Below are 19,571 nucleotides of genomic sequence, written 5' to 3' on the forward strand. Positions count from 1 at the left end.
GGTTTGACAGTTGGCGGCTCTCGCTTGGTGTGAGAGCAGCGGTGGCTCGCTGTACCCACAGTAAACGACAAACAGTTTATATTTACAGTGTCCTGTCATCAGTACCAGCGTTGACACTACATTGTTTTGGCGACAACTGGGTGAAGCACCCCAACGATTATTGGTACATCTCTGTTGGCGGAGAAACTAAATCGGCTCTGTGCTCGTCAGGATAGCGCTGAAGTTTCGCATCCTATTGATATAGAACTTTCCATGCGCTTAGGGTGTTTCAAACAGTTTGAGGAGGTGAGCCAGCAACCGAGGTGAATTGGCGTGGAGAGAATTTCTGCGCATGAAGCTGCATAGCACGTGTCTGGATGCTGGTGGGACCTCTGCAAATGCCTTTGTTCGTTAATGGATGGATTAAAGGCATCAACTTGGAGCATTTGAATCTGTGACTGCGGTTGGACGGTATTCAACTTTTAATGCGCATTGGTTGCTAAGCTAAGCTTTTAAACACTCGCAAAAAAATGGTTTTGGCTTCCTGGTTATCACGCATTTGGGCTTTGTGACTGATGAACTTCACAGTCTTTTGCCATCGCGTCAACTTCAGGGAAGCTGTCAACAGCCAAAGTACTTTCTGTCTACAGTGCTGTGGTGAGGTCATTTTCTTCTTCTACGGTGACGCGCACACCTTTGTAGAATCTTGCGTGTCAAAGCAATTGTTCAGTGATAGGTGCACCAAAGACTACGTTCGTTTTATGTACTCTTTCACTTTTGAATTTAAAGAGTTTTTGGGGGCAAGTTGGTGAAAAATGTTACACACATTATTGTATTAAGCTTGCATACTGATACATTTGTTTGTCATTTGTTTTTTCCGTTTGGGGCACTACTTGTGTGACATCTACATTGCTGAAAAATAGTGTTCTTTCTGTTTTTAGGAATGTGCTTACAATCTTTCATTTGTTTGGGGTGTCATTCAAGCATATTTCACAAACGTCTTGTTTTTTTTAATGTTCATACCACGTATGTGAAGTTGTTGTTGTCAAGTCAAGTCAAGTCAAGTGATTTATATAGCGCGCTACATACCCAGAGGGTCTCAAGGCGCTTGAAGAAGGGTGGGGAATTACTTGTCGAATATCCAGGTTTTAAGTTGCTTTCTGAATGTTAGGTGCTTCTGAGTGAGGCGAAGGTGAGTGGGAAGTGAGTTCCAGGTTTTAGCTGCCAGGTAGGAGAAGGATCTGCCTCCCATGGTGGTTTTGTTGATGCGAGGTACAGTTACAAGGGCTTGGTTGGAGGATCGTAGCTGGCGGGAGGGGGTGTAGAAGGAAAGACGTGAGTTGAGGCATTCGGGTCCAAGTTCGTAAAGTGCTTTGTGTGCGTAGTCTCATGCTTCTAAGAACATGCAGACAGTTAATCCTCCACCACCATTTTTAGGTCGAGCCTGTCAATGCGTGTGCGCATTGAGCTTGCGAGAGATATTGGGGCTTAACGAGAGCTTAACCATCAGCGATTTGATGCTGTGCCTGTGAAAAGCAAGCTCAATGCGCAAGCGCATTGACCTAAAAAGCGCGTGCACATGGAAGCCAGCCATCTGTTGCTTCCCCAGCGTGGTGCCGCCAGCAGCTTCACTTGAAAGGGATCCGCTCCACCCCCTGCTGCATCAAAGGCTTTCATTTCGCACTTTTCACGGCCGCCAGGCCATGTCGCATTTCTCCTCCCTTCTCCCCACAGCAATGCCAAGAGCTTGTTTCCCTTCTAACGTACCGGCTTGTTTCTTTTATTCCCTCTTCGACTTTTAATTCCTTACCCTTCTCTTTGTTTCTTTCTCGCTCCTTGTTTCTTTTGCCCTCTTTTTATTTCCTGAGACCTCACCCCTTTCCTTCAAAGCCTTTCTTCGTTTGCTTCCCATTTTCGCTGATCTTTTCATTCTTCCAGGATGCTCTTCGTTTCCTTCCTTCAGATTTCGCTTTGTTTTTCTTGCTAGGTTTTGTTCTTTAGTTTTGCCTACTTTCTGTTCCCCACTGGCATGTTTCGTGTCTGTTCCCGTTCTTCTAGCGCTCAGTTCTTTGTCTTCCAGCTGTCCCTCCTCCCTTTGCCTCCTCCAGCTGACAGGGCCTTCCCCGGTGTATGTCTCAGCTGTTGTTACAAGAGTCGGCCGCGGGCGCTAAGGCTTCTTCCACAAGAGACAGACCACGGAACACACGACAGTGAAGCGACGTTCCTTCTCTTTTGTACATCACTGAATAAGACTTGTTTGTTTCTACATTTTAAAACCAGTTCTTCAACGGAAACACTGACCGTGTGCTTGTTTTTCCGCAGCAACATGTCCGTGTTAAGGCAGGTATAATAATGTTTCAGCCACTGCACGCAATACAGGTTTCTGACGTGACAACATGTTCTTCATCGCGCTCTCCGCCCTCTGTGCAGATATGCAGGTCTATGTCACATACCACCACATTATCACTCCGCACCACCACAGCACCACCCAGCACCACCACAGCACCACTCAACACCACCACAGCACCACTCAGCACCACCACAGGATCACTCAGCGCAACCACAGCATCACTCAGCACAATCACAGCGTCACTCAGCGCAACCACAGCATCACTCAGCGCAACCACAGCATCACTCAGCGCAACCACAGCATCACTCAGCACAACCACAGCATCACTCAGCACAACCACAGCATCACTCAGCACAACCACAGCATCGCTCAGCGCAACCTCAGCATCACTCAGCGCAACCTCAGCATCACTCAGTGCAACCACAGCATCACTCGGCGCAACCACAGCATCACTCAGCACCACCACAGCATCACTTGTTCAAATATGTTCGCTCAATGTTTCAAGCTTTATTACAAATGACACAAAAAAATGTTAAATAATGCTATAGGTGTCACATTTGCAAATTCTATAAATATTGGCATTTACAATAATAAAATTAATACATTTGCTATTATTAAAACATAAACATAACTTAAAAAATGATTAGATTTACAAGACCAATAGCTTCAAATTTTCTAATGCGAGACCTATTGCATTTCCAATGCATGGTATAAAGCCCAGGTAACCCACATATTCAATGGAGACAGTGGTTTGACGCTTTCGAAGCGTATTTAGAGGCCAAAGGGGCTTCACGTTTCAGAGCTGAAAGGAATAAGGGTCTTCTCCTTCATTCTTTAGGTTTTGAGGGTAGAGAAGTCTTCAATCATCTTCCTGACTTGGTGTTGGCCTAGGGTGAAGTTGAGGATGAATATCAAGAAGCTATTAAGAAACTTGTGATCAAATTTGATGTGCAACCTAGTTTAGTTGTATTAAGTCACACATTCTGTAAGCGTGCATGATCCCAAGGTGAGAATGTGGACACATATATGTGCTTTACGTAAACTTTGTGCTGAATGCCGTTTTTTTTGAGAATTCCATGACCAGTTAGTTAGGGACCAGTTTATTGCACATTGTTGAGATAAGCAAATCCAGCAAAAATTGCTTGCAATGGGTAATCCTGGCCTTGAAGAAGTTATAAAGGTGGCAAAAAGTGTGGAATTGGCACAATAATCTATCAAAGAGCTTAACGTAAATTGCACCCCAAAGGAGACTGTAAATGCTGTCACGTCGTCTAATGCTTCTAACAGCACCCCACGTAAAGACAATAAGTCTAATGAAAAGTTTTTTTCAAAAGAACAAATATTTGTTTGAGGTGTAGTTACGCACCACATGGGAAGGACAACAGGACATTTTGCGAAAGTGTGTCAGTCGAATATGAGTAAATCCAATAAGGTCATTTGCATTATGGAAGATTAATCCATGTGTGAGCGTGAACTTGTTCAGAATTTACAAGATATGATTGTACAACAGGCAAAGGAGTGCAAGGGGGGCTTGCACTGTTTCCAGGGGCACTCCGATTGGAGAAAAACTCCTAAATCAAAATTTCATCAGTAAATTTCATATAGTTCAAAACGAGTGTAGTCGTGGTAATCTTTTTTGAAAGGTCGTTTATTTGGTGGGTCACATATTACATCTTCATAGTGACTCCTTTGTGAAACAAGGCGTTAAGGAAAACGATTAAATAACATCCATAGATCTATGCATCATCCCTATGCATTTCGGGCGGGGCCCTTCGTCAGGGGATAGCAAAGAATCTGCAATTAAATGGATCGATGTCAGGAAGGAGAACTCACAACCATGGGTTAAATAGAACGTTCTATGTGGGTAAAATGAAAACATGCGTGTCTAAATTAACGACTGGGGAAAAAAGAAAAAGAAAAGAAGTGCAGAAAATAAACCAAAGTCGACCATATTACCACGACTACACTCGTTTTGAACTATATGAAATTTACTGATGAAATTTTGATTTAGGAGTTTTTCTCCAATCGGAGTGCCCCTGGAAACAGTGCAAGCCCCCCTTGCACTCCTTTGCCTGTTGTTCAAATTTTAGTTCCTACCGGCCGGAAGGGACCATTTCCTGGCACCCAAAAATACTTACCATTGGTTTACTTGATTCATTTGATGAACATTGCATACCCCGAGTGCCGCCATCTTCTATTCAATTCTGCTTATCAAGATATGATTGTAGCCGTCACTGATGATGGTATTGTTACTGGTGATCCGGCTGATTGTGTGGGCCCTTATGTCGATGTATTGGTGGGCGGTGTGTGCCTGAAATTGCTTGTGATTTCTGGAGCACGTATACCTATGAAGACATGTGATTTGTTTAAGAAATCTTGGGGAGACTGGCCCCTCTTTCCACCTGCCGGGGCACCAGTTTCTTATGAGGGATGCAAATTGATTTAGAGGGTTCCATTGAAGATGTGCTTGAACTCAGGGGGCGCAAAATGCAGGGAAATATTTATATGGCTGTTCGTGGTTTAAATATTCTTGGGTGGTACCATCAAGGACTTTTTGGCATGGTAATAAGACCTGGCACCAGCGAACAAGTTCTGGTCATCAAAGACAATCCCAATTGTTTAGAACATGAGTTTCCCAAAGTGTTTTCCAACGATCTTGGTAAGATTGTTGGTTTCAAGCACAAAATCAAAGTCAAGAAAGACGCTATCCCGATGAAGCATTAGGTTAGGTCTGTGCCGTTTAGCCTTAGGTCAGATCTCAAGAAGGAATTAGACAGGTTACACAGTTGTGGGGTCATTGAACCCATTGAGTCAAGTTTGTGGTTGAGCTCTTTGGTGGTTGGCCGCAAATGGAGTTGCGAAATACGCTTATGCATTGACCTTAGGAGTTTGAATAAAGAAATGTGGGTTGATTCGCATCCTCTTCCTAAAATTGATGATTTGTTGGAGGAATTGAGGTTTGCAGAGTGGTTCTCCAAGATCGACCTTGCCTCAGCTTACCACCATGTTCTGTTAGATGATGAGTCTCGCCACTACACAGCTTTCAATTCCCCTCTTTGTTAATTTCAGTTCTGTTCAATGCCTTTCGGCTTGCTTACGCAGCTTCGGTCTTTCAAAGAATATTGCAAACGATCCTCAATGATGTAAAGGGTGTTGTCATGTTTCAAGATGATCTTATTTTCACTAAACATTTGGAGGAACATGAGAATACTTTGAAGACTGTACTTCGCATTTTCGAGGAAAAGGGGATTGTTATTAAAAAATAAGTGTGAATTTTGGAAGAAAGAAATTAAATTCTTGGAGCATTTGGTCTCTGCTAAAGGTGTCAGTCCTAGGCCTGGTCTTGTGAAGGCAGTTGTGGAGCTTCCTTGTCCTAAGAACAAGGATTAATTACGTTCCTGTTTTGGTTGTGTGAGTTTTCATTCCAGACTATGCAAATAAAATGAAGGCTCCTTCCAATATGCTAAGGGCTAATGTTACTTTTCAGTGGAATGAAACTTGTCAAGAGACGTTTGACTTGGTCAAGTCATGGATGGTCAATGCTAAAACTCTCAGGGCATATGACCCGGGTGTTCCTTGCACCATAACTGTTGGTGGAAGCAACTATGGGTAAGGCTCTGTTTTGACTCAACACTTGGGAGGAAGTGAAGTCACTGTCAGTTATGCTTCCAGAGTGCTGTGAGATCCTGAATTGAACTACTCAGTGATTGAGAAGGAGCGACTGGCGTGTTATTGGGCGTGTGAATAGTTCAAGACTTATATTTGGGGCAGGAAGTTCGTCGTTCAAACTGACCATAAGCCCCTTGTATACATCCTGGGGGGTGAGCAACATAAGTATGCCACACTACGTATTGTATGTCTCACTACTAAATTGCTGCAATATGATTTTGTGGTCAAGCACATTCCGGGTAAGGAAAATGTCGGAGCTGATGTGTTGTCCAGACTTCCCATTAATGATGATGATGTACTTGATGTCGAAGAGGACAAGGAGGATTGTTTCATTGCTTCTGTAGATGCTGTGGAAAATAAAGCATGTAGTGAGAGTGAGTGGAATAAGGCAATTTCTGAGGACCTAGTTTTGGGCAAAGTTAAAGAACTTATTGTGAATGGATGGCCCAGGGAGAGATGTTTATCTTCTGATCTTCAAGCGTTCTGCAAAATTGCTGAGGAGTTGCCCATAGAAGATGGTATTATTATGAGAGATGGTAAGCAGGCGCGCAACACCCATTGGACCCACCGGGCTTCAGCCCCCCCTGTCGTGTGTGGCAGCCGGGATGAGACAGATCCCGGGCACACACAGAGCCGCACCCGAACGTTTTACAGGTCTTTAAAAGACCATTAGAATGTTAATTAGACCTTGCAGTTCTTTCACCCCTTCTAAGAGCCCCTGCAGCTCCACTCTGCCTACTGATTAAAGGTTCAGCCCACCCCGAAATTTTTTCTTAGCCCCCCCGAAATTTGGCTCTAGTTGCGCCTCTGATGATAGGTGTATTCCTCCTTTAGTGTCCATGTCAAACTGGTTGATTGTGCTCATGATGGACACTTAGGGGCCACAATGACAAAGAGACGTGTCAGGTTGCACTATTGGTGGCCTTCAAAGGATAGAGACATTGAGTCCAAAGTCAAAGAGTGTGTTGTTTGTTGCATTGCTGAGAAGGGATACCACACCACCCTTACAGCCTATTCCATTTCCAGAAAAACCTTGGCTTAAGGTGGATATTGATTTGGTGGGTCCCTTTAATTTTCTTCCTCATCACATATGCTTTGCGTTTGTCTTAATGGATTTTCACAGCAAGTGGCTGGAAGTCCTTTTCTGTGCTTCTTCCATTGCTAATAGTGCCATACATTTCTTAAAAGAAAATTTTATGAGAGAAGGTTTCCCAGAAGCGCTTGTTTCCGACAATGGAGTGCAGTTTGGTAATCAAGACATGGGAGTGTTTCTACGTGAATCTGGTGTAAAGCATTTGAGAAGCTCAGTTGTTCATCCTCAGACGAATGGATTGGTCGAGAGGATGAACAGGGTTGTTTGTGGTGGAGTGCTTTAAGTGGGCAAAGCTCAATGGATACGATGTGGAGGCTGCTGTCAGATCCATGTTGTGGTTTTACCGCACTACACCTCACTCCCTCACTAAGATAGCGCCTTTCGTTTCTCTTCGAGGTCAGATGCCCACGTCTGCCTTATACCCTGCTTAGCTTTTAAGAACTGTTTATGACAAAGTGTCATGCTGGGTGGTCAAAAGTGAGTTGGAATCCAGGGTCGAAGCAGCACAGGAAAAAATGTGTATTAGGTATGGTCACAAAAATTCAGAAAAACCTGTTGCATTTTTCCCTGGTGACATGGTTCACGTCAAGAAGTAAAATTTTGTTAAAAAAAAGTTGGTTCAGCATTTGGTGATCCTGTGTGTGTTGAGAAGGTGTATGGTGGTGCTGTCATGGTATGTGGCGGGCATTGGTGGAATACCAGCAAAGTGGGGAAGGTGGCTGGAGCAACTAATCGGGTCACTGAACCCTCAGAACCCTCAAACCGTGCCAGGTGTGATGGTGAGGCATTTCCTCCCTCTTCCAGTGAAAATGGTTCTAGTGGGGTACCTAGTAGGTCGTGCTGTGTAAGGCGCAGGTGGAAACTGAGATAATTACCTATAATGCAATTTTTGTACTCCTCATATCTCTACAGTGTAATTTTGTACTTTCTATGCAATTGTTATTTTGTACCTTGTGTACCTTTTGCGTACCTTTTTTAAAGTTTTTCACTTGGGGAGGGGGGTTGTTTTTTCCCTTTTTCTTTAGTGTTCTCTCTTTCTTGTTTTTTTAAAAAAAGAGGTAATATGTTGTGCTTAGCAATGCTTTTTCATTATTCTTCTTATAACCCCCACACGCTGCTGTTTATTTTATTTATTTATTTATAAAGTTTTATATAGCGCAATGTGTGCTCTCGTGCGTGGGGGTTCCAGGTTTGACAGTTGGCGGCTCTCGCTTGGTGTGAGAGCAGATATGGCTCGCTGTACCCCCAATAATCAACACAATGATCGACAAACAGTTTATACTTGCCGTGTCCTGTCATCAGTACCAGCGAGAACACTACAGTTTCCCTTACAAGTTTTTGGTAAACAAAATGCAGTAATATGTGTTTATACTCTGATTCCTACATGTTTTGCTTAGTATTTCACTGGAACACTTTGCCTGAAGAATATAGTGTCCCGGTGAAAACCACTACAGGGTTCCCATGGGACTTGTAATCTCGATGGGGCGAGTAACTCCAACTGTTGGCCCCATTCGGATTATTGGTCGACATTTAATGGAGGCCCTAGAAAGCAGTCCTTTGGAATGGACCACATACGCCCTTTAAGATAGCTTTAACTTATTTCGAAAGTGTTAAAAAAAATGTCAGGCTGATACTCCGTTAATGGCCAGCAGAGCACCCCTATGAATTATAAGATCCCCAAATTGGTGTTGAGTGTTTGGTGGTGTTGACGTTTAATGTGTTTTGGAATGTCCAGTGGCAGTGTTTGCCATCTTGGTAGCAGTGCTATCAGTGTGCTTTAGATGGAAACCCAATTGCATTTTCCTGCCCCTCAAAAAAACATTAGGGAATACCTGCGCACTGAGCTGTTCTGGCAGATGTCTGAAAAACAATTACCTGCTATTTGTGATGAAAGGCACATTCCTCCTGTTTCCCATGCATGGTACAGTTGACCATTTGTGTGTGTTGTAAAAGCAAAAAAAATAAGCATCTCCATTGTACATACAAAATCTGCCAAGCTAACTTTGTGCTTATTCTACATTCCTAGGGGTCAAGGATGGCGTTTCTGAAGAGTGGCTGGCTGCTGCGCCAAAGTGAGTGATCTCTTTTCAGATGACTCTTTATATTCAAAATGGCTGTTTCTTCTCCAGGGAGCCAGGTGGGAGTATCTTCAACATGTTGGGCTTTTGGTTTGTTGTGGTGAAAGTACGTATGGCCCAGTGTTCTCGTCTTCTGGTCTGCTGGATTAAGCTTGGGGGCAAGTTTTAGGGGTGAAAAACCAATAATGTGTGATGGTCTCTATAACATACAGTATGGTGTTCATACTTTGGTAACTGAATGGGCTAGTAGGTCAGCAGTGTGATAATATTGCCCTGCTGACAGCATCTTATGAAAGTCCTTGTTGCAACTATATCCTTTTATGCATGCAAAAGGCAGCAGTGTTTCCTTTTTATCATTATTATTATTTTTAACAAAAAGCCAGAGTGACATACCTGAAGCGTGTCTTGCTCTACAATAATGTCTCCTTTAGAACACTTTAGTACTTGCCTATGTGGGAACATAATTAGAAAGGTTTTTAAGTGCCCCTTTTCTGTTGCAGAGTTTGATATATGAAAATGTAGGTATTGTTTCATTGGTGCAGTTAGATAAACTTCTGTAGGCAAAAGCAAGTTACAGAAATAAAAGAAAAGCAAAGATATATAATGCCACCTGCTTGACTTTGTTGCTGCCAGCGGTTAGATTCTTCGAACCCAGGGTTCGAAATGACACACTTTTTGTGAGAAATATCTCAGTGAAAGGAAATCTCAATGGGATGTGTTTCGAAGTCTCTTCCTGTAGTACGATACCAAAGATTACAGACACCAACACTCCTGGGGCCATATTATGTACAGTGCCCGGTACATGTGTTCCTATTTTTTCTTCCAGAGGCACTGTAATATTATAGAAGGGCTATAATATAGATGGCACCAGCCGACACATGGGACCGGCACTCTCTTAACCGCATCGCTGCGGCGGCTTTTCCCGCTGTGTGCGGCAATTTTCAAAAAGCAGCGTTACATGACGAGCTCAGCTCGTCATCAGCATACGAGCGCCGTAGCTGATGACCTGTGACATATTATGGATGGGGGATCAGAGGCAAAGAGGCCGTTAGGAGGTGCACTGACTGTCTACCACAAAACGGTGGTGCCCAGTCAGTGCGTCCCCTGAGAGACAGCCCCCCTAGAAGGTAGAATGGCAGTCCCATGGACCCCTAGACATCCTTTTGCAGGTCGGTGTAGTCACTCACTTCGCCCGCCTGTAGGGCGATGTAAGCCCTTCCTCCCCCCTCTGAAGTGCAAGCAGGGGCTCACTGCACAGTGGAAGACGGAGTAGCCGCTTCAAGCATCTGCTCTGTCTTTCACTAATGTGCTGTCTCAGGGCATCCGCATATCACATCTGCGCTAAGGGCAGCTCATTATCAGTATCTGGGCACACTGTCTATGTTTGCGCCCAGTGCACATATTTGAAGTTGCGCCATGGCGCAAACAGGGCATTACAAAAAGGGGGGTAGAACCCAAGCAGTCACAGGGACCTGGGCGATATCTGGTACATGTAAAGGGGACCCCGTAAGAGAAATAGTGTTGTGTCAACAAACCAACAGTAATTATTCAGACACTTTCAAGAAGCAAAGAAGAACATCAAAAATTTCTTTCAAAATAGGTACTGTAATTTATTAACAATAATTTATTAATTTATGTTAATAAATTACAGTACCCATATTGAAAGAAACCTTTACATGGCGCAAACAGGGACAGTACACCCTCTTTGTAAGGACAAAGTATGCTGCAGGTTCAGAAACAAAGTGTGTCCCTCATTTGTATAGAACTGTGCCCCCATGCGAATGCAGAAAACCCATCTTGAAATAGCGCTGGCCCTGTATGTGGTCTGGCTCTATCTATACTATAGAAATGGTCATTCAAGTGGCTGAAGCCCCTTCTGCAATACTACAGTGCCCTGGAAAAGCAAAAAACATGCACATGCCGTTCGGCCCCGGGGCACTGCACAGAATATGGTCCCAGGAGTCTTGGTATTTAAAGTGCAACACATAAACATTTGTGCTATGTCCAAATTAGAAAAGGGGTAAAAAGAAAGCAAATCCTGGTGTGGAATTGTGAAGGAAAATGAGTGGAGAACGTTGAAATACCAAAAAGGTCACATGAACAAAAATATGCAGCTGTTAAAAACCATTGACTAGCAAGCAATTTAAAACCTGTGTTGCAACTTAGAAAGCGTTGTGCCAACATGATGGGAAAGGGGTAAAACTGTGCAAAGACACACACAGGTAACCCATCAGTTCAGTGAGGCCGTAATCTTACCAGAGACCCTGTGCCTATGAACCGGTAAGATGATGAGTTTAGCAGTTGTTGTGTTTATAATTACCTGCATGTTTGCACCAAGTAGGAGGTGGTTTTGAAAAATACTCACATTACCTCACACCGAGCTTCTGCAAAGGGTGTAAGAGGATCCCTATAAACATTTACCCCTTTCATACGCAGAGAGCAATGGGACACATCTTTCACCGCTTTACTGACCATTGTAAAATGGTGACTCAAGCGGGCCGGCTGGTTCCATCTAGCATAGAAGACTATCGAAAGTGTCACAGAAGGCCTTTTTGAGAGCTTACTACCCTACACTAAAGACCATGCTAAGTAAAAAGCAATCATCTAGTCTCAAAACGTTGCCAATTTCAAACTCCCAACACAGCCACTTGCCTATGTTCCATTCCCACACAGACATCCCAACATATGATTGAGGCTTCTTTTACTTGCCACCTACAACTCTTCTAAAAGAACAGGGTTAGCACTGTGGATAAGACCATGATTCTCTGTTAAAACTTTCAACAATCCTATACTTGGTTCAACCCAGACAGGCAACTGCCTACTCAGGGTTCCATGACTGGAAAATACTTATCTGTCTGTGTGTTTATGGGCCTCAAAGGTCTTGTCATTGCTTCTGCCTTGGAAAGCGAACATTGTACATACCACTTATATAGACTTTAAGTGTCTTTTTTTTGTTCAGAATAATTTTTATAACAAAGCAGTTATTACAACCGCAGATCTTGAAGTGGTGGCAAGTTATATATCAAAAGGATAGTGTTTACACTTCCGTAGCAATCATTCAATAAACCAAGAAGTCACTGTCATCACAGCAGGGGTCATTGCCATCCATACCATATTGAACTTTGTTATCAGTGCTATAGAATTTGCATATAGGTCAAATATCTGTAACCGCGGGGACCTTATCTCTGCCTGCAGTGGACTAAATAGTGAGTTTCACGTCAAACTGTTTTTAACTCTAAAGATATTCTTGATATTCCCATCATTAATCATTGCATGCGACGTGGGCAGGACGTCTATAGTCTCATTGCAATAGTCCAAGTCCTGCACTCATGTTCTCACATTGTATAGATGGCCTAATAAATTTCATAGCGATCTGCCTTAATCTTGCCTCATATGACTGAATCTCCACAATTTTGAGAATAGCACCAGTAGCAGTTGTAGTTCTAAAGTGCTACCGTACATGGCATTCATTCATCAATTACACCTTTTCAGAGCACCTCAATATCTGGGCTTCTATAGCAGAATTGGATTGGTATGGATATGTCCACATATTAGACATGCAGCACTTTTATCCAACTCTGTGCTATTGAAAAAATGCAAATTTGTGTAAACTTCAATGAACATTTTCTAGTGTATTATTCTCTAACTTTGAAAAAGACCCCCATAGTGAACTTGCAACAATAGACCATTGCTAAATCTATTTTCCTCATAAGAGACCACATTGCTCCTTGCTTTGCACCTGGAGAGGGGCCTCACCTACCTTGCCTCTAGCAAGTGTTTCTTCTTCTCTGTGCTCTCTTGACTAAATATTGGTATCAATCGTAAGCTACTCTTTTATGCAGCCCCCGAAAATAAATCCTTAATGTGTTGTAACACCCAGGGGATGAGACTCCAAAAGTCTATAAATGTGTAGATGGATATTAGATCCCATCAGCCATTGCAACCTTTTGAGCACTTTGCCCCTAGCTTGGCTGCTCTAGTCAGTGGTAGAGGTCTTATAGCTGTATGGACATGTCAAAGACTGTTGCTGAGCTCTTCTGGGATTTCTTTGCTTATTCATGCTCTTTCCAGCTTCCAATCCTGGGCTGGTGATTGATTGATTGATTGGGTGATTAATAATATTTGTATAGTGCCCACTATTTCCAGTGACCTCTTGGAACTGATCATAAAACCGCCTAACAAAACGACAACGTTTTCACTATTTTCCTAAAATCTACCAGGGAGGAACAGAGTTTTATATTTAGGGGCAGGAAATTCTACTAGGTTGGTCAGATGGCTTAGAATGAGTGACTATAGTTTTAAGATTGAATCTTAAAATGTTTAAAAAGGCTTACAGCCAGGTTCATGAAGCTTATTGCGCTTGCAAAGGGCCAGATTCTGAGAATCTGGCCCTTTGCGAGCGCAATATTTGCATTTGGGATTCATCATCCCAAATGCAAAAATCGGTAAATGCGATTTCGCTAAATTGAGAGGAATTACATTTAAGGAATCTCTATTTGAGATTCCTTAAATGCAATTCATTAACCAATTAACGAATTCGCAATTTCGGGCCCTATTTACCGCGAGGTCAAACCTCATGGTAAACAGCGAAAACTTAGAAAAATGCGCAAAACTAATGTAGATTACATTTCAGCGGTGCTACAGGGTGTCCTTTGGACACCCCTAGCACCCTTGAAATCGCATCCTTATTTGCGATTAGCAAATTGCTAATCGCAAATAAGGAATAACTCCCCATTCATTCCTATGGGCCTTTAGGCCTGTAGGAATGAATGGGGAGTTATTCCTTATTTGCGATTAGCAATTTGCTAATCGCAAATAAGGAATGTGTAGGAATCGCATTTTATTTTGCGATTCCTACATGAATCCCGTTTTGCGAGTCTGTAATAGCGATTCCTTATGAATCGCTATTAAAGACTCGCAAAACGGGTCTTTGATGAATCTGGCAGTTAATCCTTACTGCGAAATCCAGTGAAACAGTGTCAGAACGGATGTTAGAGTACAGATGAGAATAGCTTCATGAGGCAGGCAGTGATAAGTAAAACATCAGATTTTGAACTTAACCTGGTCCGCTCTGAGGAATCAGTGCAAGAATCCACTGGCAGAAGATACCTTTTTGTGGATGCCAAGCTCACCCTGTACAGATGCAGTCTACTGGAGATAATGAAGGATCCCTGCAAGAGGGTTTTAATTACCTTCTGATAAGAGAGTGGCAGTTGAACTAAGAACATTAAAAGACATTATTCCATTTTATTGATTGTATCTGTTCTTTAGTTGACTCTCTGCTTCGTCATGAGCATTTTTAAACTGAGGGAGAGTAAACAAGCAACTTGGCGAGTTTGTCAGTGAGCAGGTGAGTGATTCACTATATGTGCGTTCACAAAAAAACGTCATGGCATAAATGGGCAAGGATACCTCTAGTGAGAGCGTTACTGCTGAGCAAAGTGGCCACTAGCAATGCTAAATCTATAGGTACATCTGCTGCGGGCAAGCTGCAGTCTAGGGTTTAGTAATCTCAACACTGGTCAGGGTTTGCACTGACCAGCCGGGCAATTTGGAGCTTGAGCTTCCATGCTAAACAAGTTAAGTGTATCCCATAACTTCCTTAGACATGCTGCCCCAAACAATATTGCACAAGCAATTATTTTAGTTGAGATGCTTTGAGTTTTCTGGTAGTGCTACCCAAAATGCAATTCCCATGTCTGCGAAAAGAAGAGCATTATCTTTTTCATTTACAAGAATAATGCAATTATTTCTCCTCTGAAAGTCAATCAGAACATGAGAGAAACAGTCAGGGGTGAAGCTTCTCCATCCTCCCCAGCTCTGCAAAACCGCTGTTACCTGAGCTACCCCAAGAATGTACCCATTTTCTTGTGAGGATGTAGGATTAGGGGATATAGCGTTTCAGTGGATTTGAAGATCTACAAGTGGTAAATCAAGGGACTTAATTGTTTTCTAGGTTTCCAATAGATTTCCGAGCAGAGATAATTTATTTCACCTCCATCAAGATACTGTTATATGCTCTTTAAAGTGGGATATTCAAAGTTATGATGATGTGTGCAGATTTTGATGGAAGAAAGCATTGCAACAGGGAATTTCTGTGGTAAAAGTCTATTTGGAAAAATGGTTGCCATCTTCAGTACCCACAAACAGTCTGTCAGTTTCAAATAGTTTTTATGAAAACAAACTAACGTCCCTATCCTTTTTCGGAAAGGTGGGATAGGAAATTAGTATACCTCTTCATGGTCGAAGAGAACAGTAACTGTAGGGACATGTTCTTCCCCCAAAGATGTGTAACAGTGGTCTCAGTTGTGTTTGTAATAAGTGGTGGAATTTCCAAGGCGGGGGGAGATTGACTCAAGTGTCATCGACCTGTATCAGTCAAGGTAAAATCATTTGTTGAAAGGTATTTTTTATTTGAAGTGGCAGCCTTATTTAGGGCGTAAAAAGTTGTTCCATTGTTCCCCCCCATATGTTCAGTGAAAGGTCCTAACCAGAAGAGCCACCAAACACTGCTGTAGCCACCAAACACTGCTGTAGCATTGCTAACACGTGCATTTTGTCATTCATTTTATGAAAAGGGTCATTGCAACATTCCAAAATATGACCTTTTAAACCTCTCCTTTGCAGAGTTAAGATTTCTCAAGGGGAGCATGAAGTTATTTCCACCTGATTAAAGTCCAGTCAAATAATCTTCACGATCAACCCAATGATATCTATTGAATTGTCCTGGGCAGTATGACAGGACCAATCTAAACGTAATGTAGAATTTTTGTCTGATATTAGTAATTAAGCTACAATCTTTTGATCTAATATAAGTGATATTTACTTTTATGTCCTACAGAGTGACTAGAAGGTACTCTCCCTTTTGTCTTTTGTGAACTCCTTTGCCTCTTGGCATTGCTGTAAGAGTACAGAGAATAATGTTATTCAATGGGAGTAGTGGATGTCTACTGGATCACACATCCTGTACCTAAACATTTTGATTGACCAGTTAAGTGGTATTTAGCCAACATTGTGCTCAAATTTCATAGACCGAAGTCAGTCTTGTCCTGGTGTCTCACTGTCAAGAGGCTAACTCCTACCTTGAGTTGGGAGAATTCTTTGAGATGACAACATCTGGCATGCACTGCTTAACTTTCTCACAGACTAAGATTCCTGATGCCAACTTTATTCACTGGTATTCAGAGGTGTATATGAGTTTGCTACCTGGCATCACATAACCCTTCAATTAATTCGACAACATACAAGCCTTCTTTTTAAAATACTTTGTATTAGATGTAAAGGAAAGAGGTGGTTCAAGAAAAAATACTTGAAGAATCCATTGTTAACATAAAATACACACTGAGTTTGCAGTATTCTCTAGATAACAAATATTCAACCGTATATACCTTGATCGCACCTGATGTAAAGCAAGAAAGCCTTTCAAAATTAGATTCTCAATTTTAAAGATCCAAAAATATCCCTCCAATATTCATAAAACATATCCCCAGTCTTGTTTCTTAAAACTAACTTATTCCAGTGTAATCAGTGGTGTAATCAAACAAACAACCTCTCAATCGTGTTTAATTTTAGTTTAAATCATCCAGCAAGCCATTACGTTTAGCTAAATCTTAGCCTTTCTGAGTTCTTTGGGCTCCTATGCCACATTGTGTGGTGAAAAAAAAGTGAGATAGATTCTTCTAGGAAGCAATATCTCTGTTTCTTTTTCTCTGAAGAGGTTATACAAAATTAATAAATAATCATAAGAGAATCAATATCAGCCAGTCAAAAGTACTTTATTCGACTGCCAAGAGTCATAAAAGCATGCAATATTATAGAAATACACATTCCATTAAAATACATTATAATAAAATCATCCCGCATTACAATTACAGTATTCATGTTAAAACAAATTAATAATTTTTTGACCGCATTATCTGTATTTTAAAATTTTGGCAAACATGTGCAACAATGGATTCTAATGTCCTAAAGTATTGAAAAAGCAAGTGCACGCCATCATTAATATATCCTCGAAAATTAAGGGTAACCATGTCCACATCTATGCAATGATCGGATTCCAAATTCTCAGCTAATGACTATGTTCCAGGTTATTTTATATTATCACCATTTTCATCTCATGGATAATGGCAAATTGAGACCATAACTGAAGCATCTTGGGAGAGTCATTCTCAAGCCATACTCTTGCAATACATGATCTTGCCATTCCAGTCATCACATATAATATTGCAGCAAATATTGGGTGAAAATCCAAACAATATCCGTTTAGGAGCTGTACAGAGAGTAATACAGGCAGAATACTTGCTTCACTAAGGACTTTGTTCCAATATTCCCAAGTCTTATTACAGATGACTAATGAAGGAGTCATATCAGCCTCTGAACTTGCACAGCAAAAGTATTGCTAATAGCCCTGACTGCCCCAGAAATAAAGCCTCTTGGGAGCATAACAAAAATCTTGAATTATTTTGAAAGTGTCAGACTGGAAAATCCTCAGGATCGGTTTGATGCTCAGAATGGTACACCTCTTGATAGTCCCAAGCCTGAATTGCTGTGATAGCACAGGTCAGTGGGATGATCAAGTGAGGGAAGGTTAGGAAGGGAACTGCGGGGAAGGAGACCTGAAATGACACAAAGAAATTATACACACTAATAATCCTTCCTGCCACATACTAGGAGTATGCCGTTGTACACAGATGGACCAGGTCATGAAACCACTTATACCTGTAAAGAAACAACTGTGAAGCCAGAGATTTTCCACATTGAGTGTGGAGTTTCAGTGTTGCCCACACGTAATTCCTTTTTTGTTCTGCTGTGGTAGAACAGATAAATGAACAACCATGTAATAACCGGATATAAACTAAGCTAACCCTCCGTTCATTTGTGAATAGTTCCTCTTGCCCTTTTTAGAACCTACCCTTAATCGTGTCCACTTAGCATCACAGGGGTGTAGGAAGGTTAGCTTGTAGCTCCCACGCTGTACGTCGGTTCAGCAAGGTTTTTGGGACTTGTAGTCCCTCTCCCGTGCCACAACTGCTTCCGGTTTCAAGACCTCCAATACAGCAACACAGGATTGCATCCCCGCATGCGAAGGTAGAAAAAGACAATGTTTAACATACATTTATTCCTGGATCGAGCACTCGATGGTTCCGTGCTCATGACATAAAGTAAGCATCTTATGTCTGGAATTATTTAACATTTTATTTCAAGAATTATGCTCTTATATATCTTCTCCTTTGTGACTAGTTCACTAACTCTGTTGCCTATCTGTCTGCCAAATGCTGCAATTTGACTGGCTGTCACGTATGCTGTAAATAGTAAACCCACACAATTATACCATCTATTGTAGCTGAGACTCAACGCTTTGATCTCCTCTCTGGCTATTTCCTCAATCAAGGGGAAGACTCCGATTTGTTTCACTTCAAGGATTGCAGGCACTGACTTTCTTTGTCTCTTCAACTAAATATGTGAGAGTGAAACTTTTTACTCACTTTGAAAAGCTGTTTACATTTACGAAACACTTCTCACAGCTTCTATCACTCGTGTGCTCAAATAGGAAAGGGCCAACCACGCACGGTGATGGCAGCACCTTAGCAGGCTACCGAGCCCATCAACCGCAATTGTCATTAATCCTGCTTATGGGGGCTCTGTTGTGGCCAACAACTGGTGCCAGCATGCTGAGCCACAGCAGTTGCTAAATCCCGGACTCACAACGGAGTGGGTGGTTGGGAGCCTTAGGCTGGAGTGGTGCAACAGCTCGCGGCCTACTCATGCCACTGCCAGAGGCCTGGGTGGCCCTCCATGCCCCTGTCTGTTACAGGGTGGAGCCTTGGAGGGGAGTGCAGTGGGACCAGGATGAAGACAATACCTCCACCCTAAAGGAGAAAGACCCCGATACTGTATCCATGAAAAGCAGAGAGTCTGGATAGCTACGAGCACTGCTGGGCTCTAAACTAGATGACATCTTGCCAGCAATTGCCACCACAAAGGGAGTCTGGAAACTACAATAGAGAAAATCTTCATAGATCTCAGACTACTCTGGGACAACCACAGAAAGCTGTTGGACAGGGTCAAATGACATGACAAGATATTAGAGGAAATATGTCCTGCGGTCCTGACGTTACGGCACCAGATGGAGACTGATGCGAGGGTGGACCTACTTGATAAGAGAGCTGAGGATGCAGCGGGCTGGATCAGGAGAAATAATATTAGATTAGTAGATCTGCCGTAGGGGGCAGAGGTTACTGACTTGATCAGCTATCCGGAAACACGGCTATCCACCAAAGTTGGGCTACACGGGCTCTCTGAATTATTTTGCCCAGGAGCGAGCCCACAGAGTGCCAGCCAGACACTCCTTCCCTCCCCCCGATGGACGTCCGCCTGCTCCACTACTGAGACCGCAACCTGA

General features: G+C 42.4%; 1 protein-coding gene across 1 annotated transcript in view; it reads left to right on the plus strand.

Annotated features, from left to right (window-relative positions):
• PLEKHB2 (pleckstrin homology domain containing B2) overlaps positions 1–19,571 on the plus strand; it is a 158,671-nt gene that overhangs the window by 29,577 nt on the left and 109,523 nt on the right. The window contains exon 2 of the mRNA XM_086942526.1: positions 9,118–9,163. Coding sequence (XP_086798652.1) covers positions 9,127–9,163 — 37 coding nt within the window. The 5' untranslated portion in view covers positions 9,118–9,126. The remainder of the gene's footprint in view (positions 1–9,117; positions 9,164–19,571) is intronic.

Source organism: Lissotriton vulgaris, chromosome 11, assembly GCF_964263255.1.
Source record: "Lissotriton vulgaris chromosome 11, aLisVul1.2, whole genome shotgun sequence".
NCBI classification, from domain to species: Eukaryota; Metazoa; Chordata; class Amphibia; order Caudata; family Salamandridae; genus Lissotriton; species Lissotriton vulgaris.